The 27,615-nt window shown below is 52.4% G+C and overlaps 7 protein-coding genes across 7 annotated transcripts in view; 4 read left to right on the forward strand and 3 right to left on the reverse strand.

Annotated features, from left to right (window-relative positions):
- The window catches only part of PpBr36_09959 (uncharacterized protein), a gene marked incomplete at both ends in the record, with an annotated part of 647 nt that extends 94 nt beyond the window's left edge, over nucleotides 1-553 (forward strand). Inside the window, one exon of the mRNA XM_029897075.1 lies at nucleotides 32-553. Within this exon, the coding sequence (XP_029744994.1) occupies nucleotides 32-553 (522 nt within the window). The remainder of the gene's footprint in view (nucleotides 1-31) is intronic.
- On the reverse strand, nucleotides 152-4,124 carry PpBr36_09960 (uncharacterized protein; the record flags this gene model as incomplete). Its single annotated transcript, XM_029897076.1, has 6 exons — nucleotides 152-383; nucleotides 725-1,264; nucleotides 1,393-2,509; nucleotides 2,709-3,297; nucleotides 3,579-3,700; nucleotides 4,076-4,124. The coding sequence occupies 6 exons, from the start codon at nucleotides 4,122-4,124 to the stop codon at nucleotides 152-154; spliced, it is 2,649 nt and encodes an 882-aa protein (XP_029745010.1).
- A 7,567-nt stretch (nucleotides 4,125-11,691) lies between these two features.
- Nucleotides 11,692-13,110, forward strand: PpBr36_09961 (uncharacterized protein; the record flags this gene model as incomplete). The annotated part of the gene is made up of 1 exon (XM_029897077.1): nucleotides 11,692-13,110. One exon carries the CDS (start codon nucleotides 11,692-11,694, stop codon nucleotides 13,108-13,110), a length of 1,419 nt encoding a protein of 472 aa, XP_029745356.1.
- A 2,708-nt stretch (nucleotides 13,111-15,818) lies between these two features.
- Nucleotides 15,819-17,627, reverse strand: PpBr36_09962 (uncharacterized protein; the record flags this gene model as incomplete). The annotated part of the gene is made up of 1 exon (XM_029897078.1): nucleotides 15,819-17,627. The coding sequence occupies one exon, from the start codon at nucleotides 17,625-17,627 to the stop codon at nucleotides 15,819-15,821; it is 1,809 nt and encodes a 602-aa protein (XP_029745008.1).
- Nucleotides 17,628-18,941: 1,314 nt separating this feature from the next.
- Nucleotides 18,942-19,869, forward strand: PpBr36_09963 (uncharacterized protein; the record flags this gene model as incomplete). The annotated part of the gene is made up of 3 exons (XM_029897079.1): nucleotides 18,942-19,258; nucleotides 19,335-19,577; nucleotides 19,683-19,869. Coding segments are annotated over 3 exons (747 nt in total), but the record flags the coding sequence as incomplete, so codon positions are not given.
- Nucleotides 19,870-20,460: 591 nt separating this feature from the next.
- PpBr36_09964 (uncharacterized protein) lies at nucleotides 20,461-23,598 on the reverse strand (the record flags this gene model as incomplete). The annotated part of the gene is made up of 2 exons (XM_029897080.1): nucleotides 20,461-21,900; nucleotides 21,979-23,598. 2 exons carry the CDS (start codon nucleotides 23,596-23,598, stop codon nucleotides 20,461-20,463), a joined length of 3,060 nt encoding a protein of 1,019 aa, XP_029745357.1.
- A 1,972-nt stretch (nucleotides 23,599-25,570) lies between these two features.
- Nucleotides 25,571-27,206, forward strand: PpBr36_09965 (uncharacterized protein; the record flags this gene model as incomplete). The annotated part of the gene is made up of 2 exons (XM_029897081.1): nucleotides 25,571-25,585; nucleotides 26,010-27,206. 2 exons carry the CDS (start codon nucleotides 25,571-25,573, stop codon nucleotides 27,204-27,206), a joined length of 1,212 nt encoding a protein of 403 aa, XP_029745143.1.
- Nucleotides 27,207-27,615: the final 409 nt, after the last annotated feature.

A 27,615-nucleotide genomic window follows, 5' to 3' on the forward strand; every position in this document is an offset into this window, starting at 1 on the left:
CCCCCCCCCCCCCCGCCGAAAAACAAAACAGCGACACCAAACGCTCCCACCTGCACAAACATCCTCGGCCCGCGAGGCCCTGCAGTCCTTCTACTGTCAACTATGCAGCAAAGGCTACAGTCGCATGAACGATTACGAGGCCCACCTGTCTTCATATGACCACTCGCACAAGCAGCGCCTCAAGGACATGAAGGCCATGGTGCGCGACCCGACTGCCGCAGCGCGTGCGAGAAAAGCAGAGGCAAAAGCGGATGGCGTCATCAGCATCAAGATTGGCGGCGAAGACGGTGGCACCAGTGCCGGCGGGTTCAAGAAGGGTGGGTTCAAGAAGTCTGGCTTCAAGTCGGCCTTTGCGCCGGTCGACGCTGTACCACAACAGCAGCCTGTCACGGAGGAGCAGGGCGGCGGCAGTGGCGGATGGAAGAAGGCAGAGGATGGTGCCGTGGCGACCGTACCTGGACACGAGAGGTTGGACAGGAAGACCGAAGATGGCGAGAGCGACACCGAGGACGAGGGCTACGAAGTCTACGACCCGCGGCACCCCACCGACTGAATACTTGTTTCCTCCATGGTCTATCTCGATATCTGGACATCGGAACAACTACAGAAATCGGCAACCATTGCTAGCATACACGTGTCTGGGGCAGCTCTATTGAACGTTTGCGCAAGGACCCGGCCCATACGTCAAAAAACGTAGCAGCATTACATCCAAAACCTACATTACATCTGATGCTGCCCTGGAACCTGCCCAGGCCCTGCAACAGGAGCTGCGGTGCCCTGAGCCCAGCTCTCAGGGTTAAACTGGCTCAAATCTCTCTCCAGCATGCCCATCATGGACAAATTCCCCGAGAACCAATCCCCCAGTTGCGCATTCCCAAACTCATAACCAAGTCCCGGCTGCTGTGGCTGCTGCTGCAAGACGCTCGGCCCGGGCTGCTGCTGCGGGTGCACAGAAGGCTGCGGCGGCATGAAGCCAAGGTCCCGGAAGTACATGTCGAACTCCATGTTGACGGGATACGTCGTTGCGCCGTCCTCGGCCTGAGTTGCCGCCTTCTGCTGCTTTTTGGTCTCTAGGTACATGGTTGCTACGTTGACGAGCGCGTTGCAGAGGCGGTGGAGCTTGCCGACCGGCTCGCTCATGTCGCGGCCGACCTCGAGAGACTTGACGAACTCGGTAAGCCGTGCGAGGTCGTCGAGATTGGACGTCTCGATGATGTGGCAGAAGATGACGATGAAAGGGATGAATGGAGAGTATAAAATTGTCCTATTTTTGATTCCATTTTTTTTTTGTGTGTGTGTGTGTGTGTTTTTATCAGCATGTGACTCGATGTTTCTTTCGTATGTTTACTTTCCACCACCAAACAGATCAAAACGAGGCATAAAAAAGCATACCAATGGATATAGGCTGTTGCCAGATCCCGACTTTCGCGCATTAGCTGCATGCACCCTGCATGCGCCTGCATGGCCTCTCTCGCAACCTCGATACATTCTTGATTAAAAGTCCTCGAGATGCCGTCGCCGTCCATGCCGCAGCCGTCGGGCGGGATCGCGCGGTAGCATAGGGCCAGCGAGCTCAGCATTGACACCCGATCCGACTTCATGAGCATGTCGAGAACAGCGGCGTCGTATTTTTTCTCCTGCGATGCCTTGGGTAGTCGATAAATGTCCATGCTCGGCAGCATGGCCATCATGGCCCTCAGCTCGGCTGCCAACTCCCGCGCAGTATGCACCCGCCTCTCGACCGGCAGCCGCAGCGCCGCGGGGCTGTAGAGGTCGTCGTAGATGCGGCCCTGCACGTGCGCGTGGCGTGCCCACATGTTGATAGTGTCTCGATACTCGTCGTATTCGCTTATCCGACCCAGCTGCCGGGGCACCGTGATCTCTTCGTCCCTGAGGACCGACGCTCGGCCCAGCCGTAGCGCCAAGCCCTTGTCGAGCGTGTAGGCGAAGAGGAACAGCACCTGCCGCTTGCTGCTGGAGGCGCCATGATGATCGTCCCCGATCGACGACGAGCCCACCGACATTCCTCGCCCATCATTGCTGCTGCTCCTTCTGCCGCCGCGGTCAATGCTGGCCGACCGCCGCCCCGCCGCCTCGGCTCCGGCCCGGTGGTAGCCCATGGTCAAGCAAAGCTGGCAGGCCGCGCTGCTGAGCTGCCACGCCAGGCTGGGCTTGGCCAGCTCGATGGCATAGGTGGTGCCCAACAGAAGCGCCTCGACGTTTTCGCGCTTGGGCGTCTGCAGGAGGTTGAACTGGCTCAGCGCCGCCTCAAGGTTGACGCGGCACATGTGATAGTAGCGCTCGTACTCCTCGTTCGTGTGGGCCCCGCCGCCGGAGTCGCTGCTTGAAAAGGCGCGCTCCTCAAAGACGTAAAAGAGGCCCGCGACAGTGATGATGTAGTCGGCTTGCGAGTAGTCCTCGGTCGCAAAGTAGACGCGTCGGCAGTGCTCGGTGAACTCGTCGACGCCGAGAAAGGAGCACATTAGGGTGAAGGTCACCGGGATGTATTCTAAGTCGTTGGTGTGTAAGCTTTGGAAACTAGAGAGTATGATGTGATGCTTCGCGAGGTGACACTGGAGGCAGTGCGGGAAGCCGTTTTCTGCTCAACTTCGGGCGTCAAACATAGGGGAGAGGGTGGAGACGGGTAAATGAGGCTTGTGCCACGGTCGGGCTATAAAAAGGGCACACAAAAGGAACTTAAAACAGACGATGGGCGTTATTGCCTTTCAGCTCTCTCAATATGCCAACCACGACATTGAGAGGGGGCAGCGGGAGCTCTCGAAGCCCACCGGGCGGCAGAAACTTTTGGTTCAGGAAGCGAATGTCGGCAGTGGTGCTCCCGCGCTTCTGCATGTGCACGATCTGCTGGAGGCTGGAGAGAGCACTGTGGAGGCTCGGGTTGTCCATGACGTGGGCGTGGCCGGGCTCGAGCGAGGTGCGGCCGACGGCGAGGTGGAGGAACTCGGACGCGAAGGCCGTGTGTGCCGTCATGGACGAGTCGCCCTCGAAGGGCGCTTCCGCATCCGTCTCGGCTTCGTCGGCATCTGAGTCCATCTTGGTCACGGCTTCCGCGGCGTGGCGGTCGGCAGCGGGCAATGAGGCGGGCGACGTGCCGGTCGCTGGGGTCGCGGCATGCTGTGACTGCTGGGGGTTTGGGAGGGGCTTGTCAAAAAACAATGCAGAGGACGATGACGGGTCGGGCGTGTGGCTGGTGCTTGACGAGGCCTGCTTGATGAGGGCGGGGAGTTGACGAAGGATGTTCTCTATGCGACCGAGCCGGTCCTCGATCTGGTCGATCTTGCGTTCACTGCGCACGCGGTCATGGTTAGATGTATGACAACTTCAGGAAAAAGCCAAGCTACTAGTGTTACCCCATTTTTGATGATCACATGGCGGAAGGAGGCGACATCTACGATCTGCCCTTAAGAGAGTTGCCCTTTCGGGACTCTTGGTGTAGGGTCAAGCAAGCGCATGGCTCAGCCATGTCCGCGGCGCTCCGGCGTCCGAACAAATAGGATAGCCGTGGCACTATGGGTCAAACTAGGATGTCTACAGCCAAGGAGATCGGTAGAACGCACTATTGAGTCGATATCAGGACCCTTTGACGCGGTTCCTTGGGCCTTTGCCCAATCCCAGTGGACGAGCATGTGCGTCGGGCCGTCGTGCAGTTGGAGCACGGAGTATTCTTGTCGCACCGGATCTTGAACGGGATGGTGTTAGGATGTTTGAATGCGTTTTGTTGTATGGTACATGACTGAGTGAGAGAGTTGACATACCTTTCGAACGCGGCATTGATCACACTAGAACGATATGTTTATATACGGTTTAGTAGGTTGACTTTGAGACAGAGGCTTTAATAATATTGTAAAAACTCATGTCCTTTTTCCTTTTCTTTGTGTTCCTCTCTCATGTCCTACCCAACATCTGCTGTATCCATACTGGCGTAGATGAAGGCACTGGTCAAATCCTTTTTTTTTTTTTTTTTTTTTTTTTTTTTTTTTTTTGCAAAATCCTTGTCTCCTTTCTATCACAAAGGAGCCTCATTTGAGTTTCAAAACATTGTCACTCACCGCACGCCTAATGTTACCATCATCGCCGTCAACCGACGTATCCCTTGGGTCCATTGTCAGGTTCTGGATAATTGATAACGACTAGGTTGGGTGGTATTGCTTCCGGTCGGTCGAAACGGACGGCTCGGCGGCCGAACGAAGGCAAAAGATCCGTGGGGAGAGGTCTACAATGCGCTAGTCTATACCTAGACTCCAGAACAAAAGTGAAGAAAATAAAAAAAAAAAATTCAGGCACTTGACATGCAACTATTAGATTCGGTTCGTCCAAAGTACTTTCTTAAAAGGGATGGATTTTGATTGTTGGAGCCCATTTGAGAGACATTGAATTCTTGGGCCGCTAAACGATGTGTGTATTTCCTTCAGTCGCTGCAATTTTGCTAGTGCTCAGAAACCGCGTCATGAAGGCGGCGCAATCGAGGTATTGAGCCGGAGCCCGCGGGCACCCGCTACTTGCCGCTCGAGCGGGAGTCATGCATTTCTACCAGGGAGTAGCCATCCCCACTTGGCACTACAATTTAGACTTCTAGAATCCCCAACAACGGGAACGCTGGTCGGCTTTGTTATAAGCCTCGAGTGCATAATTTTCCGTTTTTTTTTTTTTTTTTTTTTTTTTTTTTTTTGGGTCGTAAATGGTAAGCCGGTTGCGTATCATAGAATGGCACAATCCACTCTGCATACAACCGCTTTACATGCAACCTTGCTTTATTCGTATAAAGGTCTATCAGCAGCAAGATTCGTCTTGGGCACAAACGGACCAACAATATCCCGTCATCCTGTTTCTCTAGATAAACAGTACTAATGCTTTAAAAACATGGACAAACCCCTAGACTGCCATCTACGGAAAAGCACCAGTGTCGAATTGGCTGATATGAAGACTGACCATCAGACGCACATCTCCCGGCTCCTTCGGCTTGCGGCTCAACTCTCTGTCCGAGTGGGTCCGCTTATATATCTGCCTCTCACCGGTGCGGCTTTAGACGTCAACTCCGTAGGTTGTTGCCGTTTGCCGAATCCGTATCCCGATCGGAGCTCCGATAATATGTAATTTTATCTAATAACGTGTGTTTAGTATCACGAAAAGACCATTAATAATTTCGCACTAGACACAACCCATTATCGGCGTCAACTGGTTTGATGCTTCGCAATCAGGGCACAAAGCAATTACAGGATACACCAGGAAGACCACGCGGTAGTCCTGATTATGTCTGTTTTTAGGGATGACGTCTGATCCACCATTACTCTAGCTTGCACCCATAATAACAGGAGAAATGACACTTCGGTATATATGATCGGGACGGTGCAACAAAGCCACGCTACCATTGTCCTTCAAACTTCGGGCTTGGCAATCAATGGTACGGCGCTGTTTGGTATCACACCATTTCCCTCCTGTTTCTTTCCCTTTGTTTGTTGACAAACAAGTTAACATTTTGCAGCTACCGTAAGCATTTGATCTTGAATCATTTGGTGGCTATTACCAGCATGCGCTAAACTAGAACAAGGCGGTAAGCCACCTTCAGCGGGAAGCTGACTTGCTGCTAGACATCTTCCGGCGTCCCACTGGAGGTGAGGCTTGAGCCAAGTCATAGGCGATGTGAACGGGAGGGTCCCACCACTGCTGGAGGCTGGTTTCTCTTGTTCCTTCGAGGCATGCATGCTTGGCTTTTGAACCCCGCTGTCATGCAAATTTGTATGAACCCTCAGATCAAAAGACGAGAGGATACGGTGAGGGACCCGTCCGAATGGCGGTCAAAGAAATTGCGATTGCGCGATCGAGGGGCACTGGACCACGTATCAGAACCTGCATGCACAGTTGACGTGGGCAAAGGAAAACCAGGGGGATGGCGTTTTTTTTTTTCTCCTTCTATTTTTTGCTTGTCAAGTAAAACATGCCGTTTCTTTTGGTTTGGGGCAATCAGCCAAGGTGGATGTGCCAAAAAGTCAAGAATGAGGGGTTAATTGTCAAGGCGACGGGGATGAATGGGTATGGGCGCCAAGGGTTTCTCCAGATCTCTGGTTAAGATTAGCTCCCTGCGCTTGCAGCCGTGCCCAAGTATCTGCAGAAGATTCAAGGTCTCCTTCGGATAATTTAATTTCCTTGTGGGATGCCTTCTTTTTTATCAAGTTAAGTTCGTCGCCAACTTTGTCTTGTGAATAGATGCCTGGCGACTTGGAGCCTGAATGCTGGGGCCAGCTTGAGCAGCCCAGGAACGTCTACACAGTCCAAACTGCCCCAATATCGTTCAGCCCGCACAAAACCCTCCGCGGGATTCAAGTGAGGACAATCCCACTCAGGCGAGTAGATAATCTATCTTCATGCAGCCAAGCAGACGAAGCAAGCGGCGGGCGCTGGCTTGGCTGGCAACCTGCGATAAAGTATGTAGAGCCACTCTGTCTTCTCCACATAATGTCTTGCTGTTCGTCTACAAATGTCCCCCGGGCTGTTTACAGTAGGTAGTAGTGTTAGTGCCCAACTGAGGGTCTGCTCGTGGTGGACCTTCAGTGGGGTCGCCTGTGAATGATCCTGCAGGTGGCCGCTCAGTGATCGCCGCACTCCCCGGCTCCGCGCACACAAGACTTGCATACACGCCTCGAAAGACCCTCCGTGGGGGAACGGAAGATAAACAACCAGTCAAATAAGTTGATGGTGCTAGATAGCTGAATCAATTCCCGCTTGTCTCGAAGCGCCCTGTCCACGAGGGACCCAAAACAGATCACACTACACACAATCTACTTATCCATTCCGAGGGGTGTGAAGAGTGGGGAGGGCCAGGCTAGACGATCAGGGAAGCAAGGGCGGTCAGCTGCCCCTCCATCTTGTGTGTCGGGTGGTTGTTCGCCCGGAGGGGTATCATGTGGTTGAGTGATGGAGGTGGTGGCTGCGGTGTGGGTGATACGGAGCGAAGTAGACTGTACCGAGTTGAAAAAAGGCCGATGCCTTTTATTTTTGTTGTATTCTTCCATTTTGTCTTGTTGCATAGTAAGTTATCTTTCCGACAGAGGAATTGGTATTGCTGGACATGTCAAAATGACCCAATGGCTTGTGGTGGACAAGAACTAGGCGGCGGAAACCACGCAGTCTCCTGAGTGACGGGCCCCTCGTGGATAAACAACGACGGTCAGCCAAGCAGGAGCACACCTGTCATGTCAAAAACTCGCCAGAACAATTGGATCGCAAAGTTTCACCTGCATTTCTGTGGCGCGCGCTGATTTGTCCTGGGGACGTCCCGATATCCTCTGAGTCTGGCCAATACCGTATTCCAATTGGAATTGCAGCATCATTTGCCCTGGGTTGGCTGCCAAAAAAAGTACCACGTCGGCGATTGAGGCTTACAGGTACTACACAAGGAAGGAAATTCCTGAGAGGTACCTTGTTTTTATCTATTTAGTACCGCTAGGCCTTACATAAATCCCAAGCTAGAAGTAGTAATCAATTTTCGAGCCGGACTTCAAACAGTAACAGCAGCAGCAGCCGTCGCTCCGCCCCGCGCGGGTTTAGAATTCAATGCTCAACCACACAGCGGGGTATGTAATAGGTGCGCGACCCGAGGTAGCTTGGACCAACTTGATTCCGCCAGCTTACTTGGTACCTCGAACAGACTGCTGACAGATAAATTGTCTAGCACTGAAATGAATATTCGCCTGGTTTCTAATACTTTCGACGATTTCACAATTGAATAAGTACCGATACTTTCCTGAATCTTTGTTGGTTTAAAACACCTCGCTCTTATCGTACCTCATACGCAGTTGAGTGAGATTAAGACTTTATCGATTAAAGTCCTAGTCGGCTCCATACCGTTTGTTCCCGGAGTAGCTTAGCGCCACCTTTCTGGCCAGTGCACGGCAGGCGGCAAACGCCAATGCCGTCATCTGATTTGCTGCCATGTGCCAGTTCTCCAGTATGGGTCATCAAATGACTCACAAAGTGCAAAACTGCGCCTTGCATCATCAATTCTAATCAGTTCTCACAGTCATCCGCCAGCTCAAACTGTACTCTGGTGCATCAATTCAGCAATCAAATCAATCAATTAATCGAACAATCAACTGGCAACACGGCGGGGACATGTGCTCAGGGGCCGGATTGGCCAATTGGCTCCGCTCCATCCGACATGCCTTGCCGACGTTCCCCCGGAATGACGCTGTTGTTGATGGTTCCTCTGCGATCCTGCACGTCTGCCTGACTGGCCAGCTACCGATTTATGCTACCAATCCCAATGCTACCCGCTGATACTTGGTTTGACCATGCACGAAAACAATCAGAAGCCGCGGCCAGTTTCGGGTGGTATTTTCATCCCAAGCTGCGATTGAGTTTCGATGGCCCGGCATGATGGCCTCAGCAAGCTTCGGTTCCTGTCCGGGAGCGAAAAGGCCTCAAACGGCGACAGGGCATAACACAAAAAAAAAATCAGCACGGGCAATCTCGTCCTGTCCCAGGTTCGGCTTGCTTTTCCTTTGGTCGGTTTTATTTTCACTCCCCCTTTTCTGTCTGTGCCGGGATTCCATCGTAAGCTCTAATGGGACGAAAACCCAATTCGAAGCTTCCCCTCCTTTAAGCGCCAGTAGCACAATGGCGGCCAGCGCGTCTTTGCACGAAGCCCCATGAAGAAGAAGCTCAGGCAAGCATCCATGCCCTCGTACTCTCTTCTTAACCCTCAGTCAAGGCCGCTAGATCCACACCAGACCTGTTGCATATTTGCCATGTTTTCCCACGGGCAAAGTCTCGTCCTAGGCCCCCTCCCCAAACGCGCCATTAGTGTGGGCTTGCGTCCTGGGATTAGGCCCGAGTTCTTTGCTTGTAAACACAAAGGCGGTCAAACAATGTCTGGAAATAATCTTAATCTTGAAAAATCATGTGCTATCAACATTCTTCAGCAAAGCTCGCTATCCGTTATTTTTGTTTGACTCCTTTCGTACTCCATGCTGCCCCTCCAAGTGCAGGCGGGCCCATGCATGGTTCTTGCTGAAATCACTTTGTGAGACCCTTGATGTTGGTTTGCGGGCGGTCACAGCATGTCGGGATTGGACAGCTGGATCGGAGGGGCAGTGTACGGTACTGTACCGCCTCAATTGATCAAACCCCCCACTCAATCCGAATTCTCGTTGGGTATCCAATGATGGGGTCATTCGTGGGCCAATTGCCTATTCGCATATAATTCCCAGTGGCTTTAATATTGGGTATTTCCATTTCCACGTAACAAGTCGTTGTTGATGGGAATTGCCATGACGAAAAGGCAGCAATGAGAGAAGATGAAGATTATGCAATGCGCTCCGGAGCCCAACAAACTGTACAGTACATCCATGGTGAGGTATACCCCAATGGCCTGTGCCTCAGCTGTCACTTTGTACTGTAAGTTAGATTGGGCGGATCTGGGGGACAAGGATGTCGCCCGGCTGTGACTCTTCCATCCCACTTTGTTCCCCACACGCCACTTCAGAATGCTAACATGGATTGCCTCTCAAGGTCCGAACCCACCCCCACCAGGTTGCTGCTATTGTCATATTAGTACGACATGGGGGTGTGAGCCCAGAAGGCCTATCGACCTGCCGCTAATCTACTCCCTAGATAGCAAACTTACCGCAGGTGGTACGGTACCTTACCTGCTTAGTGAGAGAGGAGGAATGGCGCCCACGATGCTAACAGTTTAATGGCGCCCACTAAAACTTGCAGAAGGTCAGTCGCAAATGCTAGTCTGCTCTCCCAGTGTGAGGTGAAGTCGCCAATTGATGTGCCTGTGATTTCAGCCAACAATGGTCCGTCGTTGGATTGCCGGCGCCACTGATAAAGATGTGAAGAACTCCAAAGACTTGAAATGCAAGAGGGGTTTGGAAAAAAAGAAACACTCAACAAGAAGAACCAAGGTGGGGGCAGCAAATACTACGTACCAATAGGGCAAGACGAAACGGGAATGATGAGACATGGACAGGGCTATTATGCGCACATGCCATTCCCAGTGGGCTACTAACAGACACTGTTTCGCAGAAATACCACAATCATTCGCCAGCCCATGATATTGGCGACGAAGCGGAGCTTTCGGGACAACATTCGTATGCGTCTCAGCAAGTAAGTACCTGGTACCTGTACCCGTCCGTGCCTGTGTCTGCACATCGCCGCCATCTGGTTCTTCTCTGTTGGCTGCGATTCCATCAAGTCAGACTACAGCCGCAGGATTTAGCTACAGTAGCACCTGAGCCGAGTCTGGTGCAGCGCAGAGAAATGGAATGAACATTCGACGTCTTGGGCGTCGAGAGGTTGGCTTTTCATCGTTGCTTCGGTTACTATATGTTGGCATATGTACAATGTAACTTAAGGTTGGGTATTCTCTATCGGAGTGGTTGGGCTGCACACTACTTGTGAGTATAGGCAAGGTAAAAAATAAAATAATAAAAAAAGTAGGCACCAGACCCCCGATTCTCGCCTTGTTGGCCACCATTTTTGTTCCCCATCACAGTCATTTGTCACTCGTGGTGTGCTGCCTGCGACCCAATGCACCCCCTCTATTGGTTGGTCCACGTCCTCTTTTTTTTTTTTCCATTCAGTATGAGAAAGAGGTGTGCGTCCAGTGACACACGGTCCAGTTCCTTCTCCCTTGGATTCATGGACATGCATGCACCAGCTGCTGCTTGATTGCTTGCTAATGCTGCGGCTTCCCTTCTTTTTTACTTTCTACCTTTTTTCCCTTTTGGTTTTCCTTTATAAAGAGCAGGATACCTGCCCATTTGCAACTTTGGACCCTTGGCCGCAGAATTGGCCTTCTGTCAAACATAGCACGTAAATCATCGGTTCGTTTCGTAACAATCAGGCACCAATTGATTCGATTGCGTGGCTCCCCAGGACCATTACGACTTTGCCACACCAGCAATTCGACGAGCTTCCTTCTGACTGTTTCCTCCGCCTCATCCGTCCCCCGCGCTGGCTGACAAAACAACCCACGGTCGGAATTAAGCAACAAGAGTTCGCCCGCCGCCCTGTTCAATTCAATTCAAGACTGCGGACGAACAAACACAAACTTCTGGCTCGTCTGCCATCCATCCTTTTTCTTTGAACCCGACAACTCAATTTCTTCATTCAGTCTTTCAATTGTTGGGTTCGATTCAATTCAATTCAATTCAATTCGACAAATCGCAAGACCACGAGCATTTTTTGGTTGCACGCGCCGTACTGCTGCTTCTAGCGTACCAACACACCGACAAGTCGACGCAGATCATTATCCGCCTAGTCAATCGGGTTTCCGCATTGGGCAGCAAACTACACCAGACACACTTATAGTACCCTATCTATTCGGCGACTCACAAAAGTCCGCTTACAACAAGAAGAAGAGGAAGCAACTGCGCAGAACTACCCACGACGACAAATTATCGCTTCGGAGTCGAATCGCTTACGGTCAATTGTTTTGGCCATCGGCGACATATAATTTATTTTTTTTTGGGCTTCAAAATAGCCCAGAACCAGAAAGCACTACCAGTCTTACAAGACCGATTATCTCCGATAATCCCACCCAACTCTATCAATACTCGAGAATTGTGTGTGGCTGCTGCCTGCATCGTCACTCAACCAACCCACATCATTAACTTGCAGCATCCTGCACTAGCTTGGACTATAAGTTGTTCATCATCGCCCCCAAGAATGTCTCTGCACGACACGTCCACGAATTCTTCACAATCTTGGAAGTCCGCCCAACCCACCATGGACGCAACAATGTCAGCAATGCCTTCGTCTTCTACCGACGACTCCAAGCCCATGGCCATCCAGAGCTTGATATCGCCACCGATCAAGTCGCACGACTCGTTCCAGCAGAACACTTTGCCACTGGACCTGAGCGTGGCAGTCGCGGCCAAATCTTCCCGCAACCAGCCGGCAGTACACCCGCCGCCCTCGCCTCCAGTCTCCCAAAAGAGCTCCCCTGAAAACCAGTCCAAGGACTCCCAAGACATCAATGACGGACGACCAGGATCGAGCGGGAGTCTCGTCGACCCCGTGCTGTATCCAGGAGCCACCATAGACGACCCTCAGCCACTGTTCCCGCCCACTCAAGATGGGGGAGTGCAGAACCGCGAGTCACAGGACGAGGAGATGATAGATGCGCATATCGCCAACAGGCCGCAACAAATGTTCAAGGAGAAAGCGCCTCCTTCCAAAGAGGAGTACAAGCTGTGCGTCAGCTTCGTCTCAGGGATGATGGGCGCCTACATGAAAGACCCCAAGGGATGGCTCAGGATGTGCCGCGACGAGCTCAAATCACAGAACCGAGCCAGGGCCGAAGCCGAGAGACAGGCAAAGCAGACTGTTCACAGGCCAATCCGGCCTGCACCCCAGCCCCAACCGATGCGCAGAGTGCCGTCGTCATCGTCAGCCTCACGCGTATCCAAGCCTAAGCGGCCGCCTACTTCTCCTCGTTCACCCCCGATTCAGCGCGTGGTACCTTCAAAGCCAGATCCTTCAAAGTCAGCTGTAGCTGCAATATCTTCACACCGTTTCGCATCCGTCCTCTCGAGGCCAACCGTGACAGGAGTCAACCCTATCGCGCCGCGGCCCATTGTGCAGGATCCACTCCACCCTGCATACTCCGCACAGCCGCTCAAGCGCACGGTCAAGGCCACGGCCAAGAAGGTAGAGAGCGACAGTCTCGACGCCAAGAAGCAACCGACGACGCGGGCCGACAAGGACTTTGACTCGATCCCGGACTATTCCCCTCCGCTGTCGTCGCTCGATGGCCAGAAGCCGGGCTGCATGAAGGTCGAGTGGCGAGGGCAGCACATGGACCTGAGCCGCGACCCACTCGTGGGTTTGCTGCACAAGGAGGAGGTGCTCCTGGCCGGATGTATTCGCGTCGACTGCGCGACGTACCTGACGGCCAAGCGACGCATCTTCCAGCGCCGGCTCGAGTGCATGATGCAACCCAAGGAGTTCCGCAAGACGGATGCCCAGCAGGCTTGCCACATTGACGTGAACAAGGCGAGCAAGATGTGGCAGGCGTTTGACAAGGTCGGCTGGCTCGATTCGAAGTGGATGGCGCCCCACGTTGGCGCCATGCGCGCGGCCTAAGAATCTTCCACATGCAATATCCGAAACGGTTCGGTCATTGTTGCATTACTGAACTTTACATCGATTGGATACCTCGGCCACTTTCCTATTCTTGCTATTTCTGCACCTACTTTTGAGCACCAGTCTCACAGTCATATATCGACTTTCTCCAACATTCAACATATGAAAGTATGAGTTTTTTGTGTTTTATGTTTTTACGCTGCACGACGGATGACGGCTGCATTTGCCTGGGTTTACTGTTCTCTTTTATTGCCTCGTTTCAGGATTGGCTGCTTTTGCATTTTCCTTACACCTTGCCGACTCGTATCCACGCTGTTGATGTGCGACAAACACAACTTTTGTTAGTTGTTTGCCCTCACAGCAGGATGGCAGGACGAAGGCTCTCTCCACTCACATACATTAACGGACAGATATCACTATTTTGTATTTAGTTTTGGTGCTTCTTTTGTTTTCCTTTTTTCTTCTTTTTCTGTTTTTTTTTTTTTGGTTTGTTCTTTGCTCTTTTTTTTCTTGGATTTACCTACACATCACATGGCATGCATCGTACAGGGGAGGTTGTCATTGAAGATACCCGGCGAGTGTACCAGACACCCAACGAAGTCGACGACGCACTCACCACTCCTTTGTTTTTTTTTGTTTTTTTTTTCCATCGTACACCATACACTGGCGTCTCTTTTTTGGTTTCATTATATTTTGGGTATGGGAATGGATGAATTTTCGCTTTCTTTCACTGGGGAACAAACAGGCATGATCAGACATGGTTTGCTTCATACTGCTTTTCCCTGACCGTGTGTTTGGCTCAGGGGAGTGAACACATGGTGCCGAGTAGTCGGTGGGCGTATGCCCGAAAACTACACCAACACCCTGTCTCGTTACTGGGTTAGATATCATTACATAACCATTGAAGGAAATGTCACATTGGAATTTCGTAATATCTTTTCCCCCTTGCTCTGTGTGCGCTGCCATATGTACCATCCACTCTAATGCACAAGCGTAACACCTCGCGATCCCGAATCGAAAGACGGTGTAGACGACGTTACACACGGATCAATCCACACACCCCCTTGAGCAAAACGAAAAAGCCCAACGGACTCGGCCCCTTGACCGGTAAACACGTGGGTTTGTTGAGGAACAGCTAACCATAAGCAGGACAGAAATAGAACGGAAGATGGATTGAAAGAGAGAGAAGAAGGGGCAAGAAAAAAAAATCACATGTCGAAGATGTCGTTTTAAACCTTGCACTTGCACACTCGCGGGGTGGTTAAATCCTTCTTCAAGCGGGACGATGGCACGTTCCGGGGTGGCCTAGATCAACTCAAAATTAAACAAAAAAANNACCCAGCCATGCCCGTAGGGCTGAGTCCGATCCGCCGGGGGGAACCAGGGGGGTCGGTCGATGCTAGTTTGCGCCCTTGGGTGCGTTTGCAGGGGGTTGCCGTGGTGGTTGGCGATCCGCTGGGCGACAGGGGTTCTTTTTTGGGTTGGTTGGTTGGGGGAGGCTGGAAGCATATGCTTTCTTTTTTGTAACTTTTTGTAACTTTTTATTTTTATTTTATTTCTTTATCCATATCAAGGTTATGCATTGCGCCGTAATGGCCAACTCTTTTTCATCTTCTGCGCTAAATCGCCAAGGTATACACCTCACAGGATGGTGTTTGCGTTCATTACCCCCATTTTAGTGCGCGGGTGCACCCACTGGCTGGTTGATGACCCAGCACACATGGTCTCATATCGTCGGGCGAGGGTCGCTAGGTTTGAAATGCCAAACTCAAGGGTAAATATGGCTACCAGCCCTACGTCATTGAGGCAGAAGCACCGGTCAAGGTTAGAATCTGGGTTTGTTGTCTTATCCGAATTACCTAACAGCTGCTACATGGCTTTTTTACTGGATTTCTTTTTTCCCGACGATATCACAGACGGGCCCGAACACAATGGGACGAAAAGCCTGTTGGGATGGTCCCAGAAATCACAAACATCAACCTTTCACAGCAAATCTAAACCTAGCTTCCCCTGACTCTATTCCCGAAATGTTCCTCGGCACATCCGAGTGAGCTAGCTCTGTAGTTATCCGGTTGAGTTTTGGGTTTTTTTTGCTTTCTCGGCATCTGTAGTATGGTGCCTGGAGCTGTCGCGACAGGGGCCAAGTGTATTACACATCCAAAGCTTGCGTGCTTCTTGTGTCACCCTTGCTTTGGTGTGCGGCATTCGTATTGTTTCGGATAACATGTGATTCTCCATGTCGCGAAATTCCCGAAATCGAAGTTTTGCCCATAAGCCGTCTTCGTTTACCCCTCGATGCGGAAAATACCGTCATGTTTCCGATGCTGACCCGGCCCCGATCGTGCATGTGAATCCTTAGCCCCAGGTGCCTGACTTTCGGTTTATGGTGGCGCGGAAAGGCAATGCAGGCCCGACATGTGTCATCCTATTCGTCTGCTATGGCAGATCGCGGCTCGGCGTTATACATTGCCATAATCCCGGCCGACAGCTTGAGGCCCATGAGATCTCGATGTTGTTCAGCACAACGTCGAAGCTCAAATCGGAAGGCGATCAACCCACTGTTTTGGACCGAGCGAGGCCGACGGGCTCCATATTGTTACCGTCATGTGTGCGAGCCGTAGGTAGAGCCTGCAGATTCTGGCAACCCTCGGCGTCCGGCTGCGATAGCCAAACAGCCAAAGTGTAGACGATAACTTATTCAATCGTGTTCAAGTGAAATCGTAAACCATCAAGCTATCGTCGCCACCCAGCCTCTCCTTGAGTACGATGACCATCTCATCGTCAAAACCTACCCAGTCCCTCCTCTCCTCCCATGCGGCGTCGACGCCATCGTCAGCGCCTCCGTCATCTTTTTTCGTCGGGCGGATCTCGATGCTGCGATGATCACCGACACGGCGTTGCCTTGCGCCACCTTCCAACTCCCAGACGCGCATCTCGTCGCCGCGCTGGCTCACACTAACGGCACGGCCGCGCGATGTGATCTCGGCATCCGAGATGCCTGAAGTATGTCCCCAGAGTCTGATTCCGGATGATATTGACAGTGATGTTGAGGTTGTAGTGCAAAGGTGAAGAAGAAGAGTATTATCGGGCAGTGTTGCAAGAAGGTAGGGATGCGTGTAACAGAGGGTCGTGGGGCCATCGCTGTCGCCGGCTGGTGGCGTCCGAGTCCTGCGCGTAGACGAGACCGGTTCTTCTATCTCGTCGTCGTCATCTGACAAGGCTGTTCCAGACCGGCGGAGTGGAACATGGCGTCGTGGACTGCCAGTGGTCATTGGGGCCGTATAAGCCAAGCGGGTAGCCGTGATTTCGGGTGTTTGGGAGGATGAAGTTGCTTTGATATGTAGGTCCTGTATGCCAATGGACCATCCTTGGACGGTGCTAAAGGTGTATGCAATGGAAGCAATCGTTGTTATCCCTGCTTGTCTGATGGAAAGCGCCAATGGCGGCGTTGAAGTGTGGGATTTGAGTGATGTGAGAAGATAGGGTGGCGTCCATTTGGTCTGATTTATGGTAGAAACGGACGAAGTCAGGGGGCTTGGTCCTTCAAATGTGTAGAGGGAGATTGTGATGCCTTTGTTGGCAGTAAGGAGGTAGGGGTGCGAATATGCCATTGAAATCAAGGACCCGTTACTCGACTGTTCGTGCAGGTATTGTGGCTCAAAGGTAGCGTTCGACTCGGTGGTTTGCAGCATCCATATCCCAAAGCTGCCATCCTGAAATCCAACACAAACATGCAGCATCTTGATATCGGGTCCTTGGTCGTCTACCGCTATGCAGGTGGGCATCCTCCTGGCAGCTTCGTCGACGGAGTTGTCATCAACACCAGATGAGGATAAGGGCGTGCGCGCCAGTATTCTCCTGGTCTTCAGATCCCAGGCGCGCAGGCCACAACGGTCGTCGGCTGTGACTGCGATCCCTTCAACGACCTTGGCCAGCATCTTGCGCTTCGTGCTTTCTTCGCGACCGCACTCGCCTAGGTTTAGCTCCTCGACGGCACACTTGCCCCGAGACCAGTTATGCCGAATCTTGAACTGCCTCTTCCAATCAACGCGCTCCACAGTCACGGCGTCGTCCCGCCCCGAACCTTCGTTCCGTGACTCGGCACTGGTGTACCTCAACCTCCCGTGCTCTTCCTTTTGCTTTGCGCCCGCAACATCCACTATGCCGCCTCTCCGCCCATCAGCCCACAGCGTCCTCCGCCCGGCGTAATGCAGTTGATTGTTGGTTGAGACCTTGTCGAATCCGGGGATGCGCATGGCGCGCGGCAGCACGAAACGCGCATAGTAGAGCGCCTTCCAAAGCTGTGAGTCACATGCCAGGCGACCCAAGCGGTGGGAGACGAGCGACACCGACAGGAGCTGCGGGACAGACAGGAAGGAGAGTACCCGCACAAGAATCTCGTCGGAGAGCAAGGAAATACGGTCGATCGCGTCGCGGCGCGTGCGGGCTTTCTTGCCAGGGGGCGGTATTGGAAGGTCTATCGGGGTGGGATCGGTTCGAGGCCTTTTTGGAGGCATACTGGGCAATATTGATGGCGGGCTTTGAAGTTGTATTTTGCGTGTCTCGAGGTCGAACTCCGACAAATGGAACATGCCGCACGCAATACGCAATACAACAGGTAGTTGCCAAGTTGCTCCACCCGAAAGTCACAAGCGGGGGTCTGGTGGAATTAGTCATCCACTTTGCTACAGTACACTCACTCTGCTACACTTTCCCGTTTCGACGTTTCTCATGGCTACTTTCCACCACGACAGCCACACGAACGACTTTGAGCAGTCACGACTGACGAGCCTCAGTTCATAGGATACACAAGGTACTTACTTACAGGTACCATATCAAGGTTGCGACACTCCTCCAATCTACCTCAATTGATTGTCACGTGCCGCCTGGGCAAGCAAAAGCATCCTGCGCATTTCGCTCGGAAGAACGTTTTGCGATGCGTCGCGTAACCTACCCTACATTAAGATCAAATCTGGGGAAGACCAACAAGGCTTGGGTACATCTTGTCCTAACACCTCACTCGCTACCTTTGGTCTGGCAATTTACTGTTACACTACTGTAATACTCAACAGACAGCATAATCATGTGCACAAGCGACAGAAAAGGGTCACTCCGCTTTCATTTATCTATATTAGGTCTCGGGGAATCCGCTCCGCGTGCAATCTATTCCGTTCACACACTGCCAGCTTCTCTTCCCGCCTTCCCCGTTAATGTCCCGAACTTGACCTAATCTTGGCGGATCTTCAAGTGCCGATCTTGGTCGAAATTAAGCAACATGATGTCGCATTACATGTAATGTCGTTTCCCGCCTTTGATTTTCTGTATCTCTCTTGGAATCTTGTATGCGCTCAAAAACTCTCTGATGCCCCGGTAGCATCAGGGAACTTGGAGTCTCTTCATATGGTTGATATTCTGTTATGCCCCAAGAATAATCTGCCACAAAATATTCTAGAGTAAACAGAGTCTAGTTTACATGGGGGAGTCGTGTCTGTGTAGAGATATTGATGTTGGAGTTTGTCTCAGGGGCTGGCCTGCGTTTCTTATGGCTCCCCCCCTCGTTCCCGCTCACGATATTAATCACCAATCCCCGTCCTCAACCAAACTTCCAACATTTCCATTCCATCCGTACACGCAAATTGGCCCTCAACGGCTCATTGACTCCTTCCCCATGAGGATATATTGCAATCCCGTAGTGTCCGTGGTTTGCTAACCTGAAATGTCGCCGAGGTTTGTCCGCCGCTGACGTCTCGAGTTCCGTTATTCCATATTGCAAACCTGATTTCATATATAAGCATATCTTGACATCCATCTGTACCCCCCATCTGTTGTAGTATCCCTCATTCCTCACCACTGTCCATACCGATCCCACCACCAGCAACCGCCAAAATGTGGTCCTCCGTCCTGACCCTGGCTGCCGCCGCACTTCCTCTCGTCCACGCCCATGGGGCTGTGACTTCTTATCAGATTGGCGGTGTCACCTACCCGGGCTACGAGGGCTTCTCTCCCGCTTCGTCCCCTATGACCCCATCATGAACCCAGCCGATTCCAAGATGCGGTGCAATGGTGGCCGCGGTGCCGACCTCGTCGCCCCCGTCGCCGCCGGCACCAACATCACCGCCTTCTGGAAACAGTGGACACACGCCCAAGGGTACCTACCGACCAAGCCCCTCTGCCACTTATAACTGCAGAAACACCGCTTTTGCTAACTTTCTGTAACAACCCAGTCCTGTGATGGTGTGGGCTTTCAAGTGCAGCGGAGCACACTCGCAATGCACCGGCGACGGCAAGGGCTGGTTCAAGATCGACCAGATGGGACTCTGGGGCAGCAACCTGAACTCGGAGAACTGGGGCACCGCCACCGTGTTGAAGACCGGCAAGTGGAGCAGCAAGATTCCCAGCAACCTCAAGGCCGGAAACTACCTCATTCGACACGAGCTGTTGGCCCTGCACCAGGCCAACACCCCACAGTACGTCAATCCTCACGTTGCAAAGGAAGAGAGAGAAAATAAAAGTGTAGCATCTCTCCTTGTGTCTATACGCCAACAGCTGACATTCCCTTTCGCAAAAATCAGGTTCTATCCCGAGTGTGCCAACATCGAGGTCACAGGCTCCGGAACCGACCTGCCGCCCGACAACTACATGTACAGCATCCCTACGTATGCCCCCATGTCAGACCCCGGCGTGAGGGTCGACATTTACCAGGGTGGTTTGACTTCATACTCTCCCCCTGGCGGCTCCGTGTGGCCGGGCTTCAAATAGGTGCGTGGGTTGAAGATTGAGTGGGGGATGGCTGGTGTGCGCAAAGCTGCAGTGACTTATCCAGAATTTCTTATGTTCGATGTTCTCATGCTGTAGCTAGTCATGTTTAACTTCAATTGGCTTCCGAGCAAACTAAATACTTGCTTATAAAAATTGCTTATTATTCGGTATTGTTCTTTACCATATACGAGCACCGCGTATAGTATACTACTAATTGCCAACTACTCGATGTAGCTGCTTAGCCGGCCATGCTATCGTGACAGTCTAGTTAAGAGTCTACAAAAATTGCGGAGTAGCCAAGGTCTCTTGCCCCAGCCTTCAACTCTCCATTAGAATACAACACCTTGCTTCTAGCTGCGCTGTTGACAAGTACAGTAACGTATGGATTAAATTGCTTTGGGGCACAACGTAGTCTCAAAAGCCCTGATACCAAAAATGAAATGTGTGATGTAAGCATTCTATTTCCCAACGCTCGCTTTTCCCATAACTCCGACGCAGACAACAAATTCATAAATAACAAAAGAGACCAAACCCCATCCTTCATGTCTGTACAAGTTTATATGCTTTTGTGAACCGAGCCCTTGTAGCCCATTAAAAACTCAAGAGTCCACTCCTCCGTTTACCAAAAGGATAGACGACCAGCGAGCTCAAGAACAGCCCTACAGTGATGCCAATCGCAACCTGGATGACGTTGAACAAGACGCTGAATGCAGTGGTGTTCATGTTCGGCCCGAGTCCCAGCGCCGCGGAAGCAGGGTCCATTGTTCGGCTCGAGGGCGCCGTCACGTTTACCAGAGTACCATTCACGACGGTAGTGATGGTACTATTGGATCGCGTGATTTGGTTCGCTGTTGTGAGCCCCGCCAGCAGCGAGCCGCCAGCCGCCAGACCTCCGGGGACCTGCACAAAGATACCGGGGAGCATGGCGGCGGCCGCAAGGCCATAGCCGACGTTGCGCCGACGCCCATGGTCTGCCGGTTGCTCGCTTTCCTTGGAAGGCTTCTCTGTCGTCGATGTGGGACCGAGAGACGGACTGGGCGGGACGCTTTCAGTGGAGCCCTGCTCGTATTCGCCAGTGGCGACACCGTTTCGTCTACGGCTGGCGGATTGGAAACGAGGGCGCACCCTGACGTCCCACCAGTCCAGAAAATCGAGGTAGTAGTTGTACACGTGACGGCCCAGCCGGCTGTACATGTTGGCGAGAATGCCAATGGTGAAGGCACCAAGCATGTTGCTGACCTGACCTCCGGGAAACGCCGTGGCCGAGTACAGGTTCACGACATAACCGAGTATGGAAATGGCCACCATGACAGGCATCTGCTTCCACTTGGCCTGGTTGATGATGCACAAACAGACCGTGAAGCTGACGACAAAGAGGACGTACCAGTTGGTGGGGATACCACCATTGCAACGCGTGGACGAAGTGGCTCCCTCACGGTCGATGATGCCGTATATGGCCGTGCCGATGGTGATGCCGTAACCGAGGAAGAGCGTGTAGATCATGGCGTACACCATGCGAACCGATCCGGCGACGATGTTGTGAGATTGAAGCTCCAACGCAGCGCTAAGGACCATGTAACCAGGCAAGATGAGAGCGATAGACGACTGCGCCATGGCAGAGAAACAAAACAGCTCGCCGCCACGGATGGAGCCGAACATGCGAGCGAGGAAAGAGGTCACTATGGCAGCAGTGATCTCAAACACGTTGGCGTAGAGATAGTTGCTCGGCGCGAGGATAAGCTGCATCCAACCTAGCAAGCAGCCCAGGCCAAATATGATGGGGAGGTCGATCAACCGAGCGCCAAATGCAAAAGGTGCGACGCTGGCCGAGGCGAGACCGTAGATGGGGATACGGGCCCAGTCGCCGAATTTGACGTCTTGCTTGAGGATCTCGTCCAGCCTGGTTGTAGCCTCTTCAACGCCGATGATGTCGTGGACAACCTCCTTGTAGATGATATGAACATCACGCAGTTTGCCGAGGTTGAGCCCGTGCTTCTGGCGGACGATCTTGACTTCGGTAGTATGCGTAGCCTGAAACACATCATAAACCCGAGTATTAGTAAGTTTGACAGACGAACAACGGAGAGTCAAAGATGGTCAGAGACGTACCGAATCATCAAAGGATATGATCATGCACCCAGGCAAGTACAAGAACTGGCCCTCGATCTCGAGGATGCGTGCCGACATGGTCAGAAACTCCTCTAGGCGATGTGTCGGAGCACCGTACATCATAAGCGCGCGGCAAAGCTTGAGCACATATCTGTGCCTACTTAGGATCTTGGCAATATGCCTGGTTATGCGAAAGTGCTGATCTCCCTTGGACTGTTTTGGCTTTTTGAACTTGGCTGACATGGGCGAGTCTGTGCCAAATAGACCGGACCGCCGCTTCGCGCTCTGTTCAACCTGTCGCACCCGATCGGCGAAGCCTTTACCCGATGTACTAGACCCGGGCGCCATCAATGTCGAGCTTGATTTTATGAGCTCGCCAAGGGCCAGTGACGAAGCAGAGTGGCTCTTGTGATGCGTCTTGAAGTTCCCACTGGCATTGCCTGAGCCTGGGCTCCCGCCGACATGTAGACCACCCCATATGCCACTACTCGGCCTCGAGGGCCTAGGTGAGCCAGGTGTGGACGGAGCGTTTGAGCCTGGAGGTGAGTGCTGAGGCGTGTGACCCGGCGTCGACCCTCTGCTGTTGGCTCCGCTGCCTGTGCCTTCGTTGTAAAGCTTCAGAAGCGAACCCAAAATGCCACCGTGGTAGCGGTTTGGCTTCGGGACATAGTCCTGAACATATTGCTGCATCGGCTCGGGCGTCACGGCTCCGGAACGTGCTTCCGAGGGAGGCTGAAAAGCAAAGTATCCATCTGGTTGGGTCTCGGATGAGGAGGTTCTGCTGTGCTTCTGAGCCCTTTTCGTGTGGGCACGAACCAGATTTTTGGCAGGCTCGAGTACCTCTGGTGCAAGATGAGAGGCCTTGCGTTGGAGCTTCCTTGGTCGAACATCATGGTGCGCGTTGTCGGAACTGCTGTTTGCGTCAAAGGCCGTGGACCGAGCACCCCGCCCACCGGCCTCGAGATCGTCCTCGGAATCCATAGATGGCCGGTGCGAAGCATGTGGTGAGGCGTAATTCTCGACCCTGACGGCGAGATTGTGCGCCCTTTCTCTTGCAGCGTCTCTGGACCTCTGCTCCCGCTCGCCTGTGTACATCTCGGCCAGGTCGGCCTTGACCCTCTCCTCGTGCACATCATAGCTGGTGTCACGCCTCAGAACTGGCCTCATTGGTCTCTGGGGGTTCTTGAGGACGGCAGGCTCAGGCGACCTGGTATCGGAAGGCCCAGCGCTTGGCGAGCGACCATGTTTTCTGCGGGCGTCTTGAACCTCGTCTTGCGTCGTTAAGATCTTGGTCAAGGCACGACGAAGCTCTGTGGCATCCGGTGCCCCCGTCGGTGTGATCGGAGACCCTTCATCTTGCTGTGCCGCCGCCGGTTCAGGCGGAGATGGTCGCGGGGTTATGAAGGGATCCGGCGAGCCATCTGTGGCAGCAGTTGGTTGCAGTGTCAAAATTTGCTGCTGTGAGGTCCCGTCGTTTACGACGATGCTTGTGGGCCTATCACCCTGATTTTGATGAAACCCAACTTTTTTCTTTTCCTTTCTACGGGGTGTAGATGTTCCCGTGGTAGCAGAAGGCGAAGTATCCCTGCTAGGATCTCCGGTATTCTGAGAGGATACCATTTTTGGATGAGTAGGCATATGTTAGAAACTTGGACAGTTGTCAAATCCCCTGGTGATCTTCTTTGTTTTCTTGTGTGTACGTATATACGTCCGAATATCGTCAATTTGGCTTTTTGTCTTCTGCTTTTTCGGTGTCAGATATGACAAATGATGATTTCCTCAGGTGTCAGGCTCGGGCAAAGGCGGCCATCCAACAGATCGAAAGCAAGCAAGTCCCAAACTGGCCATGGCGAATGTAACTCTAGAAATGTTTGGTCTATAAGGGCGGCGACATGTGCTGCAAATTCGTGGACTTGGGAAGTGTTGTCAAGATACGCAAAGGGAATAAAAAACATACAGATAAGGAAGAGGGGGAGAGCAGCAGCACCTAGTTGATGGGTTGTTGATTACTGGCGATCAAGTCTAGTTTTGTCTCGTGTTGGGCGGGGGGACGAGCAGCCAGGCGGCGTCGTCAACTGGGGACACTACATTTTTTCGGAAATCTGGATGGCGGCGGCAGTGGGACCGGTGGAGCCGCGCGGAGGCACAGCACAGGCATCCGTCCGCCCATATCCGTTTTATGCGTCACGGTCCCTGAGGCCAGTCAGAGCAGGAACCGCTGCACTGGAAAGGCCCGAAAGGTGGTAATCGCAGGGTTCACGAATCGCGCTGCCTGTGGAAGACCAGAGAAAAATGCCGAACTGTGGATTGTTATTCTCGACTCGACTAAAGCGTTTATTGCACGTTGCCCACACTGAATGATTAAGTGGAGAGGAAAACAGATGGGCAAAAAGAGAGAGAAAAAATTGTGCTTACTACTGATATGATCGACTGACTAACATTACTAACATTAGACTAGTCTCGTACTCTGTTGTCCTCTGTAGATAAGGCGGTTACAATGGCTTGAAATGATAGAAGATCAGTCGACTAGTCGGTCGAGAATATGCTTGACCATACAAGACTTCTGGGCTGACTTGAGCCGAGACAAATCCGGTCGGTTTAATCAGGGAAGTGCTTGGAAGATCAGTATGCGAAAATCGGGACCTGTCAACACACAATGATCAGGGGAATTCACCCAAGGACCCACAGTGAGGACTGGGACATTCCTTCCTCCTTCTTCGACATTCCGGAAAGTACCACCTTGTATGCATGCAAAATTTGTTAGCGGGGTGGCAATTCTGCACAGTAAGCCTTGGTCCAAAAGAGAAAGAACACCAAACCAAACATGATATTGAGTTCAATCAAGTTTGCACCCTAGAGGCAAGCGCGAACCTTTGGAACGGGTTACGGGTTACAAGCCGGCTGGTCACTGCAATCTCGCGGCTTTAGCCGTCCCCTTAAATGGCTGCCCAAAGGACAGGCCAAACAAGGCTCAAGCAGCCCAAAGGTCCACTGGAGCCACAAAGAAGTGCATTTGGGTTGATGCCAAAATTGGCATAAGAGAGCATGCGTATTTCTCTCTCTTTTTTTTTTTTTTTTTTTTTTTTTGCCCTGTCATATGGATTTTCCACGTGTGACTGCCATGGGCACCTCAAACAAACAAAAAACCGGGTAGACAAGACTGGACCAACCAGGTGCCTAAACAAAAACACGTCGTCCTTTTCTCCTCTCTCCGCGTCTCCGACGTCGAAGATCCAGACCAATCTGGCCTGGGCAGAAAAAGGAAGGAAAAAAAAAGCCATCGGCTCTGTTGCCGAACAGTCAGGTCTAGACCGTTCGCTCTGCTCTCCGACTCAGAGAGTGTCGGATCTGTCGGCTTAATCACTGGGTCCGCAAAACATACTCACCAGAGGACATGCAAATCTTTACTCCCTCGAGACGAGGTTACATCACATGCGTGCGGCTTATCGGATCTAGCACGGCTCCGTCCCCATGCCGGGGTCTCCAGGTTACGGCCGCCGGGCTGTACGGACGCGGTATAGAGGCCACCTGCGGAGCTTTTTAACTACATCCATTACGGCTCGGGGCCGGATCGACAAGTCTTGAGTTCATGATGCACTGTCTGTGGGTATGCGTCCATGATGAATGGTTGGCTGGTGATTGGAGGTAACATAGTCAAAATAATATAGGTGTGCAATTCAATCACAGCAGTGAAACAAGTCGATTCCTCTGTTGGAGACTTTTTCCCCTCTTTAGTTCTCACCACAGTCAGCTACTGGTCTAATTATCCAAAGTCACAAACCTATAAACCCCTCAGAAAGTCTCTGACTACCCTGCATTTGGGGCACGATAAGCATGTCACGGCGGGACGTGGTCAGGCTGTGAGATTTCCCCGTGTCTACTGTTTTCGTGTTGGCGGAATCTCTGTGTGATGGCAGTTTTCATTATGGTTGCCTGCCCCTAAGATGATGCGTCGCTCGACTTGGGCTCTCCGCCCTTCAATCCACAAAGCTCAGCACAATCTCTATTCCACATTCATCCCAAAACGCAAGCTCAACAACCGCAAAACACCGCGCACACAATTCGCCTTGCCATTCATCAACCCCGGCTCTGCATCGTCACCGGCTCAATTATCGCCATCATCACCATCATCGTCAACCCCACCAAGATCCACCATGTCGTCATCAGCGACCAGCTCAGCGGCAGTCCAACCTGGCACTCCATCCCTTGACCCTGCCTTGGTCGCAGACTTCCAGCGGCACTTAACCAAATCTCGAAATATCGTGGCCCTCATTGGCGCCGGGCTTTCGGCCTCGTCGGGACTCGCCACCTTTCGCGGCCCTGGCGGGATGTGGCAAAACCACGATGTGTTCCTACTAGCCTCCCCTGCTGGCTTCGTCAACGACCCAGGTCTGGTTTGGCAGTTCTATTCGTATAGGCGCGAGCAGGCCCTCAAGGCCCAACCAAACAAGGCCCACAAAGCCCTTGCTGAGCTGGCTAGGAAAGTGCCGGGCTTCACGATGCTGACCCAGAACGTCGATAACCTGTCCCCGCGCGCTGGTCATCCAGACGACCAATTGCTACAGTTGCATGGGAATCTGTTCGACCTCAAATGTTGGAATGAATCCGGCTGTGGCTATACAGAAAAGGGCAATACAACGGTCCCGCTGACGCCAGCGCTCGACACGGCGCTGATCAGGGGCCCAAATGACGGAGTCCTGGATGGTTCCACTCGACCGCGTGCTAACCCGCTCATGCTGGCCGGCTTGGAGCGTATAAATCGTGAAATTCTAGGTGAAGACTACGTCTCCAGCGAACCGACCGTTAATGATGTGGCTCCTCTCGGCAGCACCCAGGGCAAAGGCGTGCCGCTTGGCAATACTTTGCAATCAAAAATCGACAAAAAAGACCTGCCACAATGTCCCAAGTGCAAGAGCAACCTGCTGCGGCCGGGCGTTGTCTGGTTTGGCGAGGCGCTGCCCGAAGACACAATCAACAAGGCGGAGGCTTTATTTGAAGACGAGGCGGATCCTATCGATCTTTGTCTTGTCATTGGGACATCGGCACAGGTTTGGCCTGCTGCTGGCTACGTGGCCGAAGCCAGAAACAAGGGGGCGAGAGTCGCCGTGGTGAACCTGTACGAAGACGATGTAAGGAAGAATGTCATCGCCGGGAGGGATTGGGCGTTTATCGGCGATGCGGCCGAGGTCATCCCGCTGATCTTGAAGCCTGTGATTGGTGAGGTCTAGCCTAAGTCAAGCTAGAATCAGTGGGGTTCTTTGTGAGACTTCTAGTGCCTTGTCGGCGAGCTCCATCCTGATTTGTTACAACATGATTTGCCGTCACTTGACCCCCATAACTCTTTTCGTTTGTGTCTTTTATCTGTTTATGACCAAAAGAGTCGTGTACACCTACCTCTAATGCAGAGGAGGCACCCTCGATTGACATCTCGGGAGGCTTGATTACTCGGCATTTTTATGCAGAAGCGCGGTCGTGCCACCCCAAACGCTACATCCAGCATTGCCAATTGAATAGTTTTGTAATGCGGGAGGCTCACCACCACCAACAGCTATCAGATTCGAATGTGGATGTCCAATCATTCCATCTGCGAGATGATGCGGTTAAGCCTTGGTTATCCTCGTCTGCAGCATGCCGTCA

Source organism: Pyricularia pennisetigena, assembly GCF_004337985.1.
Source record: "Pyricularia pennisetigena strain Br36 chromosome 7 map unlocalized Pyricularia_pennisetigena_Br36_Scf_7, whole genome shotgun sequence".
In the NCBI taxonomy this organism is placed as follows: domain Eukaryota; kingdom Fungi; phylum Ascomycota; class Sordariomycetes; order Magnaporthales; family Pyriculariaceae; genus Pyricularia; species Pyricularia pennisetigena.